At 40.6% G+C, this 14,462-nt stretch overlaps 1 protein-coding gene across 1 annotated transcript in view; it reads right to left on the bottom strand.

Moving 5' to 3' along the window:
• LOC102825697 (zinc finger protein 2-like) overlaps window positions 1-14,438 on the bottom strand; it is an 18,855-nt gene extending 4,417 nt beyond the window's left edge. The window contains exons 1-4 of the mRNA XM_006873547.1: window positions 14,315-14,438; window positions 8,635-8,736; window positions 6,026-7,030; window positions 3,924-4,003 (exon numbers count right to left, since the gene is read on the bottom strand). Coding sequence (XP_006873609.1) covers window positions 3,924-4,003; window positions 6,026-7,030; window positions 8,635-8,736; window positions 14,315-14,348 — 1,221 coding nt within the window. The 5' untranslated portion in view covers window positions 14,349-14,438. The remainder of the gene's footprint in view (window positions 1-3,923; window positions 4,004-6,025; window positions 7,031-8,634; window positions 8,737-14,314) is intronic.
• Between the last annotated feature and the right edge of the window lie 24 nt (window positions 14,439-14,462).

Raw genomic sequence — 14,462 nt, 5'->3', positions numbered from 1 at the left:
GCCCAGAGAATCTTTCAATAATGAAAGTCGAGGCTTGAATTTTTTCTTTAGTTCCCCCAGCTTGAGAAATGCTGACCGTGTTCTTCCTTTTTGGTTTTCTAACTCCAAATCTTTGCATATTTTATTATAGTATTTGGTTTTATCTTCTCGAGCTGATCTTTGAAATTTTCTGTTCATCTCTTGGACCTCTTCAAGAGCTGAACAATAAATGGTTCTGGGAAAATTGGAATTCCACATGCAGAAAAAATGAAACAGGATCCATGCCTCATAGCATACACAAAAACAAAAAAAAATGGATTAAGGGAATAAGTATACAAACTGAAACCGTACAATTCTTAGAAAAACAAGCAGGAGCAACACTGTAACCCTAGCTTTTAACAGTGGGTTATTTAATAAACAACAAAACCACATACAGCAAAAGACAAAATAGATGAGATCTCATAAAACTTAAGAATATTTGTTCATTAAAAGACTACCAAAAAAGTGAAGACAAGCTACTGACTTGGAGAATATCTTTAGAAACTATATATCTGACAAAAATCTAATAAGCAAAATACATGTAAAATTTTAACAACTAAAAAACAAAAAGCTCAATTATAAAACAGACAAAGGACTTAAGTAGACATTTTACCAGAGTATATTCAAATGGCTGCCTGCAGTACAGTGAATTATTTAATATGTCTCTCTAGCCATAATCTTTGTTCCTCCCAACAAACAACTTTTTCCTGATGTGTCTGGTAAGAGAAGGTAAGGAAGATGTTGATAGGAATATATAATTAGCTGTGAATGACTGGTAACTAATTGTGATTGGTCAAATTTGCCATTCTGTTGGGTATAAAATGAGTATCTCAGAAGCAGGAATTGGGATCTCACATCAAGGAGGAAAAACCAGGAGTGCAGTGTGATCTTTGGACCTTGAAATTGGCCCAGGAGACTGAGTGTGACACCAGAGAAGCAACAGAGAAATGAGAGAGGAGCAGCAGCAGCACCATCAAGAGCCACAGTATGAGGCAGAGGAGTGGGCTTCCTGGCCCATGGAGCAAGTAAAGCCAAGTGCCTTTGGGCAAGAGTCTTGTTTGTGGAGTGGGGTGCCCCCAGGCACTTAATTGAGGGCATTAGGTTTACCTTACCCATGGAGCTGGAGCCAAGTGCCTTCAGACTAAGGCTTATAGCAAATGGTGTGCCCTTTGGGCATTGATCAGCAACTCTACAAGAGCCTGTACCACTGCCCAAGCAGGACGGAGGTCAGGCTACAGGGCCTACAACCAGAGAGAGGCCTGCCTGTGGACAAGGCTGAGAAGAGACTGTCCGCACTGTAAGAACTGTGCCTTGAGCATTTCTGACCCTGCATTATAACCTGTGAACTTCCCTAATGAATCCCTTAATTGTGACTATGGTCTGTGAGTTCTGTGGCCTTTACAAACCCAGCTACTGAGAAGGAGAGTGCTGTGGAAGAGACAGCTGGTGTCAGAAGAGGCAGAGAAGGTTGAAGGGTTGAGACACGTCTGACTTCAACCTCATGGGACTCATCCCATGACAGTGATTCTCTTCCCCGCTTTCAAAGCTAGAGGAGGTCACACTTAGCCCCTATGCCCCTTTTACACCACCAAACAAATGTAAAGTTGCTCAGTGTCATTAGCCATCAGAGATGCAAATTAAGACCACAGTGAGATACCATTTCATTCCCACTAAGGTGGCCATGGCCACGATTAAAACAAAACACACAGAAATAGTAAATGTTGATGAGGATGTGGGAAATCAGAACTCTTATCCACTGCTGGTGAGAATGCAAAATGGTACAGGCATTGTGGTAAACAGTGTAGTGGTTTCTCAAAAAAATAAGAATAAAACTACCATACGACCCAGCAATTCCATTCCTATGTGTGATACCCCAAAAGCAAGAAAGCTTGTACACAAATGTTCAATGTAGCACTATTCATAATAGCAAAAGGTGGAAACAGCTAAATGACTATCCACAGATGAATAGATAAGCAAAACATGGTGCATACATACAATGGAATACTACTCAGTCAGCAAGAGAAATAGTCTTGATACAATATGGATGTGACTTCAAGACATCATGCTGTGTGAAATTAAGCCAGTCACAGAAGCACAAATACTGTGTGATCGACTTATATAAAAAGACTGACTTCAATTATATCAAAAAACTGTTAACCATATAAAGACTTTGTGGTTAACAGTCTAGTGCTTTTCCTAGAGTGCCACACCAGGATCCTTCAACTCATAGTGACCCTGTAAAGGGTTTCCAAGGAGCAGCCAGTGGGTTTGATCAGCAGGAGGTTGGGGGTAAAGAGGCATTAACAGTGGTGGAAAAATCACATTCCTTAAGGGTAGGGTTGCGCAGCCAATTACTGTAATTGCTGTTGTCTGTAAAAAGTTGAATTGGAAAAAAGTAGTTTCATTTTACTGAAATAAAAGACAAACTTAGTTGAAAGGTAAAAAAATAAATAAAATGTCATATTGCATTGGGATAAGCTGAAGTAAAACTTCTCCAGTGTCAAAAAGCACAGAAATCATTTTAATGACCAAGGTGGGCCTAACCCAAGCTGCAATATTTTCAATCACTTCATATGCATGTGAAATCGCCTCATGTTTATAGACTCAATAAAACAAACACACTGCCACTGATTGATTCTGAGTCATAACAACTCTGTATAGGGTTTCTGAGACTATAACTCTTTACCAGGGCAGGCAGCCTCATCTTTCTCCTGCAGTGACTGGAGGGTTTAGTGCCGTTGAGTCAATTCCAATCTATAGCAACCCTGTGTAGGGTTTCCAAGGAGCAGCTGGTGAGCTTGAACCACCGACCTTGTAGTTCAAATGGTTTTGCAGTGTGGCACATTAACCCACAGCGCCATATAGACCATGTGAAATACTGCCAACCATTCTCTTGTGCAGAATAGAAATCATTTCCTGTTATTAAAGATGGGAAGAATGACAATTGGGTAGGCAACAGTCTCTGCTTTAGTAAGCAGTACACAATGTTCATTGCCAACATTTTGACTGTGGTATTACAAATGACTTTGCCATGAGACTCAATAAAATGGCTAAATAACGTTGAACTGTCCATCCTAGGACAAAGGTAAATGACTAACGTATTTAGCCATTTTATAGAATCTCATGGCAAAGTCATTTGTAATACTGTAGTCAAAATGTTGCCACAGTGTTTGTAAACCTTGATAATGGAAAGGAAGCCACTTCATAATTGCATGGTATTACTGTACAGGGTCGCTATGAATCAGAACCAACTCCATGGCACATCACCACCACCACTATCACTGGCACGTATAACAAGCTGGGCAGCACACCAGAAGCCAGATCTTTGATCATCATGGAGACTGACTCCTTTTTGTGGACTCTGATACTGTACACCATCACCCTGTATATCTTGCCTTAAATTCCAGGTTCCTGTTTGTTAACAGAATAAAAGGAGAGTACCACATTAATGCTCTATCCTTTACCCAGGGGATGAAAGATTAGGATGCTAAGATGACATAAGAAATTAATATACCTTTTGGGTTTTATTGTTTTGTTTTAAGACTTATACATCAGGAACCTGTCCTTGTTTTGGTGTTCACAGGCTTTCACCTGCTTTGTTTTATTAATCAGGAATCCTCAAGACAGATGTGAGGAAGCCAGTCTGTGATTCTATTGTGAAGATAACAGAACTGGATAGAACAGTCTGTATTCAATTGTGAAGATAATAGAAACTAATAGAATAGTCTGTATTTTGGTCTCATGGATACTGGTTTTGAGGGCAAGATGGACACCATATTTAATAGGATTTGGTGGCTTGATTTTCAATTCCATTCTTATGATTGCTGCTTTGGTACTGAAGATGAACTGTCTGGAGTAAACTTTGGCTTTTTGGTATTCTTTGAGATTAGGCCTAGACTCATTACCTGGATCCTTGAGACTGCCCTCTTGTACCTGGGACCCAGATGCCATGTTATAACTGTATGAATCTTTGTCTCCTCCACAACTACAAGTGAATATATGATAAGAAAAGGAAAAGTAATGTGCTCAAGGTGTTAGTGAAATGGCAGACCCAATCCACATCCCCAATAGCCAAGCTACAGAATTTTAGCCATCAATTTAATTAAAACCAAGATAAAAATAACTGCTATCCATGAAGCAAGAATAGTGGGGTGATGGGTTAGTCTACCTGAGCCCAAGTCAGGTTAGAGGGTCAGAAAACCCAAAGTTCAGGGAAACCAAGTGTCCTGAGAACTGAAGAGGAAAACAAAAGCAAAAAACCAAACTTAGAGCCCCAGAAAGCTCCAAGAGGAATTGTTGTTAAGTGCCATTGAGTCGATTCCGACCCATAGCGACCCTGTATAGGGTTTCCAAGGAGCAGCAGGTGAGCTAGAACCGCCAACCTTGCAGTTCAAACCGGCTTTGCAGTCCGGCGCATTAACTCACTGTGCCACACCAGGAATAGATATAGCTAAAATGCAACTATGTTGTTTTTAAGTGTCATAGTGACCCTGTAAAGGGTTTCCAAGGAGCAGCCAGTAGGTTTGAACTGCCAACCTTGTGGTTCATAATCCAGTGCTGATCCTACAGTGCCAAATAGCAAAGGCATTTAGAGACTACATAGATATTAACTTAAAGTTTATTTCAGAAGTTTCTAGTTCCAGAAAGTATCATTGGTTTGGTACTCAAATTCTTATGACTGGTGGTGGTGGTGGTTATGTGTCGTCGAATCTGTTCCAACTCATAACCACCCTGTATAGAGCTTCTGAATCTGTGTATTTTTACAGGAGCAGAAAGCCTCTTGTTAGATCATCCATGAAACATGTAATTAGTGTCAATGACGTGCCAGGCCACACTCTGAGGACATGGCAGTGCACAGATATGAAACAGTCCCTGCTCCCATGAGAGCTTCAAAAAGTTCATGGAAAAATTCCATTATCTTTTCATTACATTTTTTAGTGAACTTTTTGAAGCAACAACAACAAAAACCCTTCACTGCCATTGAATTGATTCCAACTCATAGCAACCTTATACAGGGTTACTGAGACTGTATATCTTTCTGGGATTGGGTATTTTGAACAATTCTGTAAGCTAAGCGAACATAGAGGCTGTCCCTAGTTGTTGGATACTTGGCTTCTGAGCAATTAGGATAAGTGTGTAGTAATCCAAGAGTGTGAGAGTCTGATTGGAGAGTGGGCTTAATCAGCTGCTGATGAAAGGGAAGGGCTGGCTTCAGAACTAGGTGGACAGCATTTAAAGACAAGTCCCCTTAAAATTCTCAGAAAGCAATTTGACCATTTTGGTCAGAAGTCTTAGCTAAAATTTGAGGCAACTCTGGGGAAGTCTATGACATTGTCTGTTAAAATTATTTATTGAAATGGTTTGAAAATGAGCTATATTTAGAAGGTGCTTGTTATAGACTAAATTGTACTCCCACTCTCCACCCCCTAATAGAATCCTGGTGTGGCACTGTGGGTTAATGCGCTGGACTGCAAGGCTGGTTTGAACTGCAAGAAACCGTATACAAGGTTGCTATGAGTTGGAAGCAACTCAAAGACACTTAACAACAACAACCCCCCAAATATGTATGGTACATCCTCAACTATATGCCTGTGATTAAAATCCGACCTGGGAAATGGGGCTCTCTTTGTTATGTTAATGAGATAGGATTAGTGTAGGGTGTGCCTTGAGTCAATCTCTTACAAAATATTAAAGAAACAGTTTAAGGTATGAGGGACAATAGATGCCAAGACACACAGAGCTCTCCAATGAGCCAGGAAGCAAAAGTTAACGAGCCTACAGAGAGCTTTCCCCTTGAACTGGCACCCTGAGTGTAGACTGCTAGCCTCCTCAACTGTGAAAACTTAACTTTCTGTTTGTTAAAGACATCCACTTGTGGTATTCTGTTACAACAACAGTAAGCAACTAAAACTGTGCTCAAAATAAATCTTCATTATCTTACACAAATCTCCATTAAGTCTCTGTGGGGTCACTTATTTGGCTGAGTTTTGCTATTCCCAAGGCTGACTGGCATGACGTCGCTGATGTAGGACAATAGATGGCTTGCAACTGAAAGCTTTTCCGCACAGACTGCATTTAAAGGGCTTTTCTCCAGTGTGAACTCTCTGGTGTAGAATAAGCAGTCTCTTTTGGATAAAGCCTTTTTCACATTCAGTGCATTTGTAAGGCTTTTCTCTGTGAATCTTCTGATGCTGTGTAAGGGATGAGCGATCAAAAAAAACTTTTCCACAATCATCGCATTCAAAAGAACTCTCTCCAGTGTGCGCTCTCCAGTGGCGGATGAGGGAGGAGCGGTTTGACAGAGCTTTCCCACACTCCTTGCACTGATAGGGCCTCTCTCCAATGTGAGTAAGTTTATGGCGGCCAAGAACAGCTTTCTCCCTAAACGACTTCCCACATTCTGTACACTCAAAAGGTCTTTCTCCAGTATGAATTCTCTGATGTCGAGCTAAAGAAAAGCGGATAGAGAAAGCCTTACCACATTCATTACATTTAAAAGGCTTTTCTTCATCATGAGCTTGCTGATGTTCTGTTGGGGTTAACTGGTCATAGGCAGTCTTCCTATACTCATTGCATTTAGAGGGGCTCTCCTCAGTGTGGGATATCAGATGTTTATTAAGACTGCTCCTGTGACCGCAGGCTTCTTCTCCACCTTTACGTCCACAGGGCTTCTCTTCAGTGTGAGTCCTCCGATGGTGGAAGAGGGATAAGTGGTTAGGAAATGTCTTCCCACAGAGGCTACATTCAGAGTTTCTCTCCACACTGTCAGTTTTCTTGGGAGAAGTAGATGTTGGCCATAAGTCCTTCTCCTTGGGAGAGAACTTCTTCATCCAAGTTTCCCCAGGATTTTCTTTCTTAATCTCTAACCTGTCCTTGGGTTTATCAGTGTCAAGTGCAGGACTCAAGAGACCATTTTTTCTGATATTTCCCATAAGAGTATTTTGTGGCTTTGCATTTTTAGATACTTTCTGCCTTTGAGTTGAGTCCTGACCGTTGGGTCTAGCATTTAGACCTAAAACAAAGAGAAAACACAGATATAACTGGCTTTTAGTGCTGGTGAAAAATTAAACAATACATATGGTAAAAAAAGGATATAAATATAAAATATATTCATTGATAGCTCCCCAAAACAAAAACAACAGGGAGAAGTGGAAAAATGGATGAGAAAAAGGACTAGAAATTACAAATAGAAGATGGGCAAAAAGAAACTTCAATTATTCATCTATCAGATATTTACTAACTGCCCACTTAGTACCAGACACAGCCAAAGTCTCTCGAACTACAATGAACAAGACAGACATGATCCCTGCCCATACAATATTTATAATCTACTGAGCATGACAAAGAATAAATGAACAAAACAAAACAGATGGTGATAGCATATTGAAGGAAATATTGAATGGATGTTGGAATGGGGAACTTCTTTAGAAGGATCCTCAGAAACGGTCTCTGGGAGGTGACATTTAAGCTGGTATCAGAGAATAAGCTGACCATGTAAACAGCCACCACAAGATCATTCCACAGAGAGGCAGGTATAGACAAATAGGATGTGCAGAACTAACGAGAGCAGTTTGTTATGTGTCACTGTGCATGAACAGCAGAGAATAAGCAGGGGGAGAGGCTAGCATTGGAGAAAGTGAGCTGTCAATGTGTACTGAGTATTGATGAAAAGAAAGAGGAGGGAGACAGGATAAGTAGGCAAGATGAGGAAGTGTTATCAGAGCTGAATTAATGATAAATCTCAACCCTCTCATTCCCTCCCCTACCCACCCCAAAATCCAGGAAGGGCCCTGCTTTGCACAGCTCCACTTATTCATCTGTGTAACAAATATCAGAGTGTGTGCTATTATTACCAGGTACTGTTCTAAGCATTGGGGATATAGTCGTAAATAAGCTCTGGTAGTGTAGTGGTTACGAATCGGGCTGCAAACCTGAAGGTCAGCAGTTCGAAACTACCAGCAGTTCCGCGGGAGAAAGATGAGGCTTTCTACTCCCGTAAAGATTTACACCCTCGGAAACCTTGTACAGGGTCGCTATGGGTCAGAACCGACTCGACAGCACTTAACAACAACAACAGCAACATAAAACAAAACATTTCTACTGGTGTTTAAGTTTTAATTAGGTGGTGGTATGGTTGTGTGCCACCAAGTCAGTTCTGACATAGCAACTCTGTATAGTATTTCCAATGAGTGGCTGGTGAGTTTGAACTGCCGACCTTATGGTTCAAATCGACCTTGCAGTCTAGTGCTTATCCTACAGGGCCACACCAGGACTCCAATTAGGGGGCAGACATACAATAAACAAAATGAATAAGTAAAAACAGCATGTTGGGAAGCTAGAGCTGGGAAAAGCAGGCGGTAGTGTAGAGGCTGGGTTGGAGAGGAAGGAAAGGGATGGAGAGTTCAGTTTTAAATTCCAGGGTCAGGGAGGGCTGACTAAAAAGGTGAGCTTTTAAAACAAAGACTTGAAGAAAGATATTCATGTAACTATCTGGGGAATGAGTACTCCAAGCAAAGGCCCAAGATGGTAACGGCCATCTCCACAGATACATGAGACCCCAAGAGGGCTGTCTGGTGAAGGCCCATCTGTCCACTTCACAATTACCTAGAGAAGTACCTTCTGGACCTTCTTTCTCTTCAGCTTCCTGAAAATCAAGCATCCATGGTTCTTCACCTCTTTCCAACTGGAAAATCACATCAGGGTTAGGAACTAGAAGTCCTAGTTATAAAGAATAAAATAAAGAATGGCTATTTGGGATGGAAATTCATAGCCATCACAAGGTTAATACCAGTTCCTTACTCATTAGGGAGTATATGGGGCTATCCAGAAAGCATATGTTTCATTTCCAGAATTATGCATGGAAGTCAGGCTTGATTTTTTTAGAAAATCAAAGTCATTCTACTTGAAGTAGTTCACTTATCCCTGGGAATCTCCCCCAAATGTTCTTGTATATTGAGGGCAAGTTCTTGGTTTAAAGGTGCAAACTACAGAGAAAGTTCTGCACTCAGGGACTATAGAGAAAGTTCTCCACAAAGACTCCTCACTTTCTTCTGTAGTCTTTTAAATATAAATAATACTTTTGTAGTCTGCAATTTTACTTCTGTGTAATTGTATTGAATTTGATGAAACTATAAATCAAACTAGATGAGTTTTACAGATATAATTTAATTTCTGTACAGATGATATGAAACACTTAAATCTGAAAGCATCAATTAACAATTTTATAGAAATCCTTAATATATTATGAGGCCTTTAGTTTATAAAACTTTAAACTAGTGACATTTATAAAGCCTTAATTTTCTACACTTAATTTTTAAGTGCCTTAGGAAATATTTAAGTATTTAAGGCATCCTAGTGGGGAGTTGTGGTGTGACACTGTGGGTTAATGCACTGAACTGCAAAGTCATTTGAACCACAAGGTAGAAGCTTCAAGCTCACCAGCCAATCCTCAGAAACCCTATACAGAGTCACTAAAGGTCAGAACTGACTCAACGGCACTTAACAACAACAATAACAAGTGGGGCAGTGGTTAAAGTACTCAGCTGTTAACCAAAATGTCAGGGGTTTGAATCCACCAGTCTTCTGCTAGAAAAAGATGGGGCAGTCTGCTTCTGTAAAGATTTACAACTCTGTCCTATCGGGTCACTAGGAGTTAGAATTGACTTAACAGCCATGTGTATGAAATATTTAAGACCTGAAAAAGGTACATGTATTACATTAAAAAACTTTGAAACCATTAATCAACACATAAGATGGAAGCTCCTCTCTGACTCCCTCTTACTTCACCCACAAAGGTAGCCATTATACTAAATTTGGTGTTGATTACTCTCATGCTTTTTAAAATGTGATTCTTCATTTTCTTTGAAGTTTTTACACTATAGTAGATGCTTGAAAAATGCGGGGTTAGGAGCACCAACGCTCTGAGCAGTTAAAAATCTGCACATAACTTCTGACACTCCAAAAACCTAACCACAAATGTTACTGTTGTTGTTAACTGCTGTAGAGACAATGCTGACTGGTAGCAATCTTATATATGGTTTTCAAAGAGCAGCTGGTGGGTTTGAACTGCCAACCTGAGCTTCACAGTCCAGTGCTGATCCTATTTCACCAATCCAGGAGTCCCTTAACAACTAAAGTTGTTGTTGCTGTTAAGTGCTGTCAAGTCAGTTATGACTCATAGCAACCCGGTGTAGGAATTCTGAGGAGAGCTGGTGAGTTTGAGCTGCCAACTTTGTGGTTCCAACCGACTTTGCAGTCCAGTGCTTATTCTACAGCACCACACTAGGACTCCTAACGCCTAACCTTATTAAGTGTCATAGAGTCAGTCATAGTGACCCTGTATAGGGTTTCCAAGGAGTAGCTGGTGGGTTTGAACCACCCACCATGTGGTTAGCAGTCAAGTGTTTATCCTAGAACACTGCACCAGGAATAGCCTGTTGCCAATTGGAAGCCTTATTTTTGATGTTGTATTAGCAGAGGAGCCCTGTGGTGTTACGGAATAAGCATTGGGCTGCTAACCACAAAGCTGGTGGCTCAAACCCACCAGCTACTCTGTAGGAGAAAGATGAGGCTGTTTGCGCATGTAAAGATTTACAGTCTTGGAAACACTACATAGAGTCGCTATGTAGGATTGTCTTGATAGCAGTAGTTGGGGATTTTTTTGGTTTTATTGTTGTTGTTAGGTGCCATTGAGTTTCTTCTGACTCACAACAACCCTATGCACAACAGAATGAAATACTACCCTATCCAGCACCAGCTTCACACTCATTGTTACGCTTGAGCCCACTGCTGCTACCACTGTGCCAGTCCATCTCATTGGGGATCTTCCTCTTTTTCGCTGACCCTCTACTTTACCAAGTATAATGTTCTTCACCAGGGACTGGTCCCTCCTGATAATATGTCCAAAGTATGAGAGACGAAGTCTCACCATCTTGACTTCTAAGGAGCATTCTGGCTATACTTCTCCCAGCAAAGATTTGTTTGTTCTTCTAGCAGTCCATGGTACTTTTAACAATCTTCTGCAATACCATAACTCAAATGCATCAATCCTTCTATGGTCTTCCTTACTTTCACATACATATGAGGCTACTAAAAATACCATGACTGGGTCAGGCGTACTTTACTCCTTAAACTGACATCTTAGCTCTTGAATACTTTAAAGAGGTCTTGTGCAGCATATTTGCCTAATGCATATATTATTTGATTTCATGACTGCTGCTTCCATGAGTGTTGACTGTGGATCCTAGCAAAATGAAGTTTTTGACAACTTCAGTTTTTTTCTCCATTTATCTTGATATTGTTTCTTGGTCCAGTTGTGAGGATTTTTGTTTTCTTTGCATTGAGGTGCAGTCTATGCTGAAGGCTGTGGTCTTTGATCTTCATCTGTAAGTATTTTAAGTCATCTTCACTTTCAGCAAGCAAGGTTGTATCATCTGCATATCACAGGTTGTTAATGAGTCTTCCAACTCTGATGCCATGATGTTCATCATATGATCCAGCTTCTTAGATTATGTGCTTAGCATACAGATTGAATAAGTATGGTAAAAGAATACAACCCTGGCACACACCTTCCTTGATTTTAAACCATTCAGTGTCTCCTTGTTCTGTTCAAACTACTACCATTTGGTCTATGTACAGGTTTCTCACAAGCACAATTAAGTGTTCTGGGATACCCATTCTTCACAATGCTATCTATATCTTGTCATGATCCACACAGTCAAAGGCCTTTGCATAGTCAATAAAGTACAAGTAAGCGGTTTGAACTGCAAGGTCAGCTGTTCAGGCTTCCCAGCTGCTCCTTAGAAACACACTATACAGAGTCACTATGGGTCGGAACCGACTCGAAGAATAACAACAACAAAAGCATCTTTCTGTTATTCTCTCCATTCTGCCATCAGCAATATTGTTGGTTCCACATTCTCATCTGAATCTAGGTTGAACCTCTGGTACTTCCCTGCCAGTGACTGTTGCAGCTGTGTTTTTGAAATATCATTAAAAAATTTACTTGCATATAACGTAAATGATATTGTCTGATGATTTCCACATTCCATTGGATGACTTCTCTTTGGAATGGACACAGATATGGGTTTCTTCCAATCATAGATGAGTAACATAGATGAGTGAGTGCCTCCAGTGTCACATCAGTTTGTTGAAAGGTTTCAACTTGTGTTCCATCAGTTCCCAGATCCTTGTTCTTTGCCAGTGCCTTCAGTGCACCTTGGACTTCTTCCTTCAGTACTACTGGCTCTTGATAATATGTCAACTTTTGAAATGGTTGAACACCAACAATTGCTTTTTGGTACCATGACTCTGTATATTCCTTCCATCTTACATTTTTCATTCTTGGCATAGCAAATTATCATATCAAAATGGCCAAACCCAGTACATTTAAGCTCATTAGTGCCTAGAATATTAATCTGTATGCGTTCCACTTCATTTTTACAATGTCCAATTTCCCTAGATTCATACTTTACACACTCCTCACTTTGAGTTGTATCCCATCAGCATATGAAGGCCAGAAAGCTTTTACTTCATTTAGATCATCACAGTCAATCGACTTTGAGGAGGCAGCTCCTCCCCAGTCGTATTTTGAGTACCTTCCAACCTGAGGGGCACAATATCTGAGAATATTCTGGTGCTATTTATAATGTTTCAGTATCAATATTCTGATGCTGACAGCGTCCCACTACTATTGATAAGGCTTTCAGAGGCGAAACATTCCGAAGTAGTCAGCCTCTCTTTCTTCTTAGTTTGTCTTGGTCTGAACCCTGTCCACCATAGTGACCCTGCTGGTATTTAAAATACCAGTGGTGTAGCTTCTAGCAACACACAAGCCACCACAAACGAATGGTTTTACAGGTATTATATACTGCACCAGGAGTCCTGGTGTGGTGCTGTGGGCTAATGCATCAGACTGCAGTCATTTGAACTACAAGATCTGTGGTTCAAGCTCACCAGCTGCTCCTTGGAAACCCTATACAGGGTCGCTATGGGTCGGACTGGACTTGACAGCACTTAACAACAATAACAACAATATACTGCACTTGCATAAAAGCTACATGCTTACAAGGTAAAAAGGTATTTCACAAAAAGAACAAGATTTTCATACCTGCTGGCATAGCTGTTGTGACAGACTCATGAATTTCCTTTTGTTTTTTTTAAAATAATGGTCCTTATGGTCGGTCTTTCTTCTTTCATTTAAAAACCATTGGACCACTTATTTTCCTAGAATAATCTGCACAGTCTCTCTGTACTTTACCTCCCTTTCATTGGTGTCTTTTGACTAAACATTGACTCTGGATTTGGAATATGTAGGGACCCATCCTTTGCCTCTTTTTTAAGCACAAAGATTTCATTACTACGTCTCTAAAGAAAACCCAAAACCAAACCCATTGTCACCAAGTCAATTCTGATTCACAATGACCCTGTAAGGCCAGGGACCTATCATTTGGTCTGGCCCTGCCAAAGCAACTGCAGTTCCAGCCATCACATTGTTGTTGTTATTAAGTGCCATTGAGTCGGTTCTGACCCACAGCGACCCTGCATAGGGTTTCCAAGGAGTGACTGGTGAACTTGAACTGCTGACCTTGCAGTTCAAACGGTTTTGCAGTCTGGAGCATTAACCCAAAGCGCCACACCAGAACTCCCAGCCATCACATTAGGGGTAAATTAATTAAATGTTTGATCAAATATTGTTGTTGTGATGTATTGTTGAGTTGGTTCCGACCCATAATGTATAGAGTTTTCAAGGAGCAGCTGGTGAGCTCGAACTGCCGACTTTGTGGTTCAAGCTGACTTTGCAGTCCAGCGTATTAACCCACAGCACCACATATAGTAGACTAATTTTTAAGTTGATAATTTTGTGTGGCCCGTGAATGATACTATAAATTTTAGCAGAAAAAAGTTCTCCACCCTACTATGTTGTTGTTGTTAAGTGCTGTTGAGTCAATTCCGACCCATAGCGACCCTGTACAGGGTTTCTGAGGCTGTAAATCTTTATGGGAGCAGAAATCCTCATCTTTCTCCTGCGGAACTGCTGGTAGTTTTGAACTGCTGACCTTGAGATTAGCAGCCCAATTCATAACCATTACGCTACCAGAGCTCCTTCCACCCTACTATAGGCAAATACATCTTCAAAGCATAAATAACAAAAAGCAAATAAACCCACAAATCACTCTTTTGTCCTTTCTGGGGATCTAGCCAAAGATGGATAATTCTGTCTAACTAAGAAAGTTCAAATTCTTTATAACAAGAAAAGAAAGGCAGATTCTGAGTCACTGAGGGAAATAATGCTTACCCAAAGACACGAAATCCCTGTAATTCTCCAACATCACCTCCCTATATAGGGCTTTTTGAGTAAAAACCAGTTGATTCCATTCATCCGCTGAAAATGTCACAGCCACATCCTTAAACTTCAGTGACTTCTGAAAAGACAAACACGTTCT

This window comes from Chrysochloris asiatica, unplaced genomic scaffold, assembly GCF_000296735.1.
Source record: "Chrysochloris asiatica unplaced genomic scaffold, ChrAsi1.0 scaffold00245, whole genome shotgun sequence".
NCBI classification, from domain to species: Eukaryota; Metazoa; Chordata; class Mammalia; order Afrosoricida; family Chrysochloridae; genus Chrysochloris; species Chrysochloris asiatica.
The sequence above is the reverse complement of the archived record's forward strand: the minus strand, read 5'-3'. Positions and strand labels throughout refer to the sequence as shown.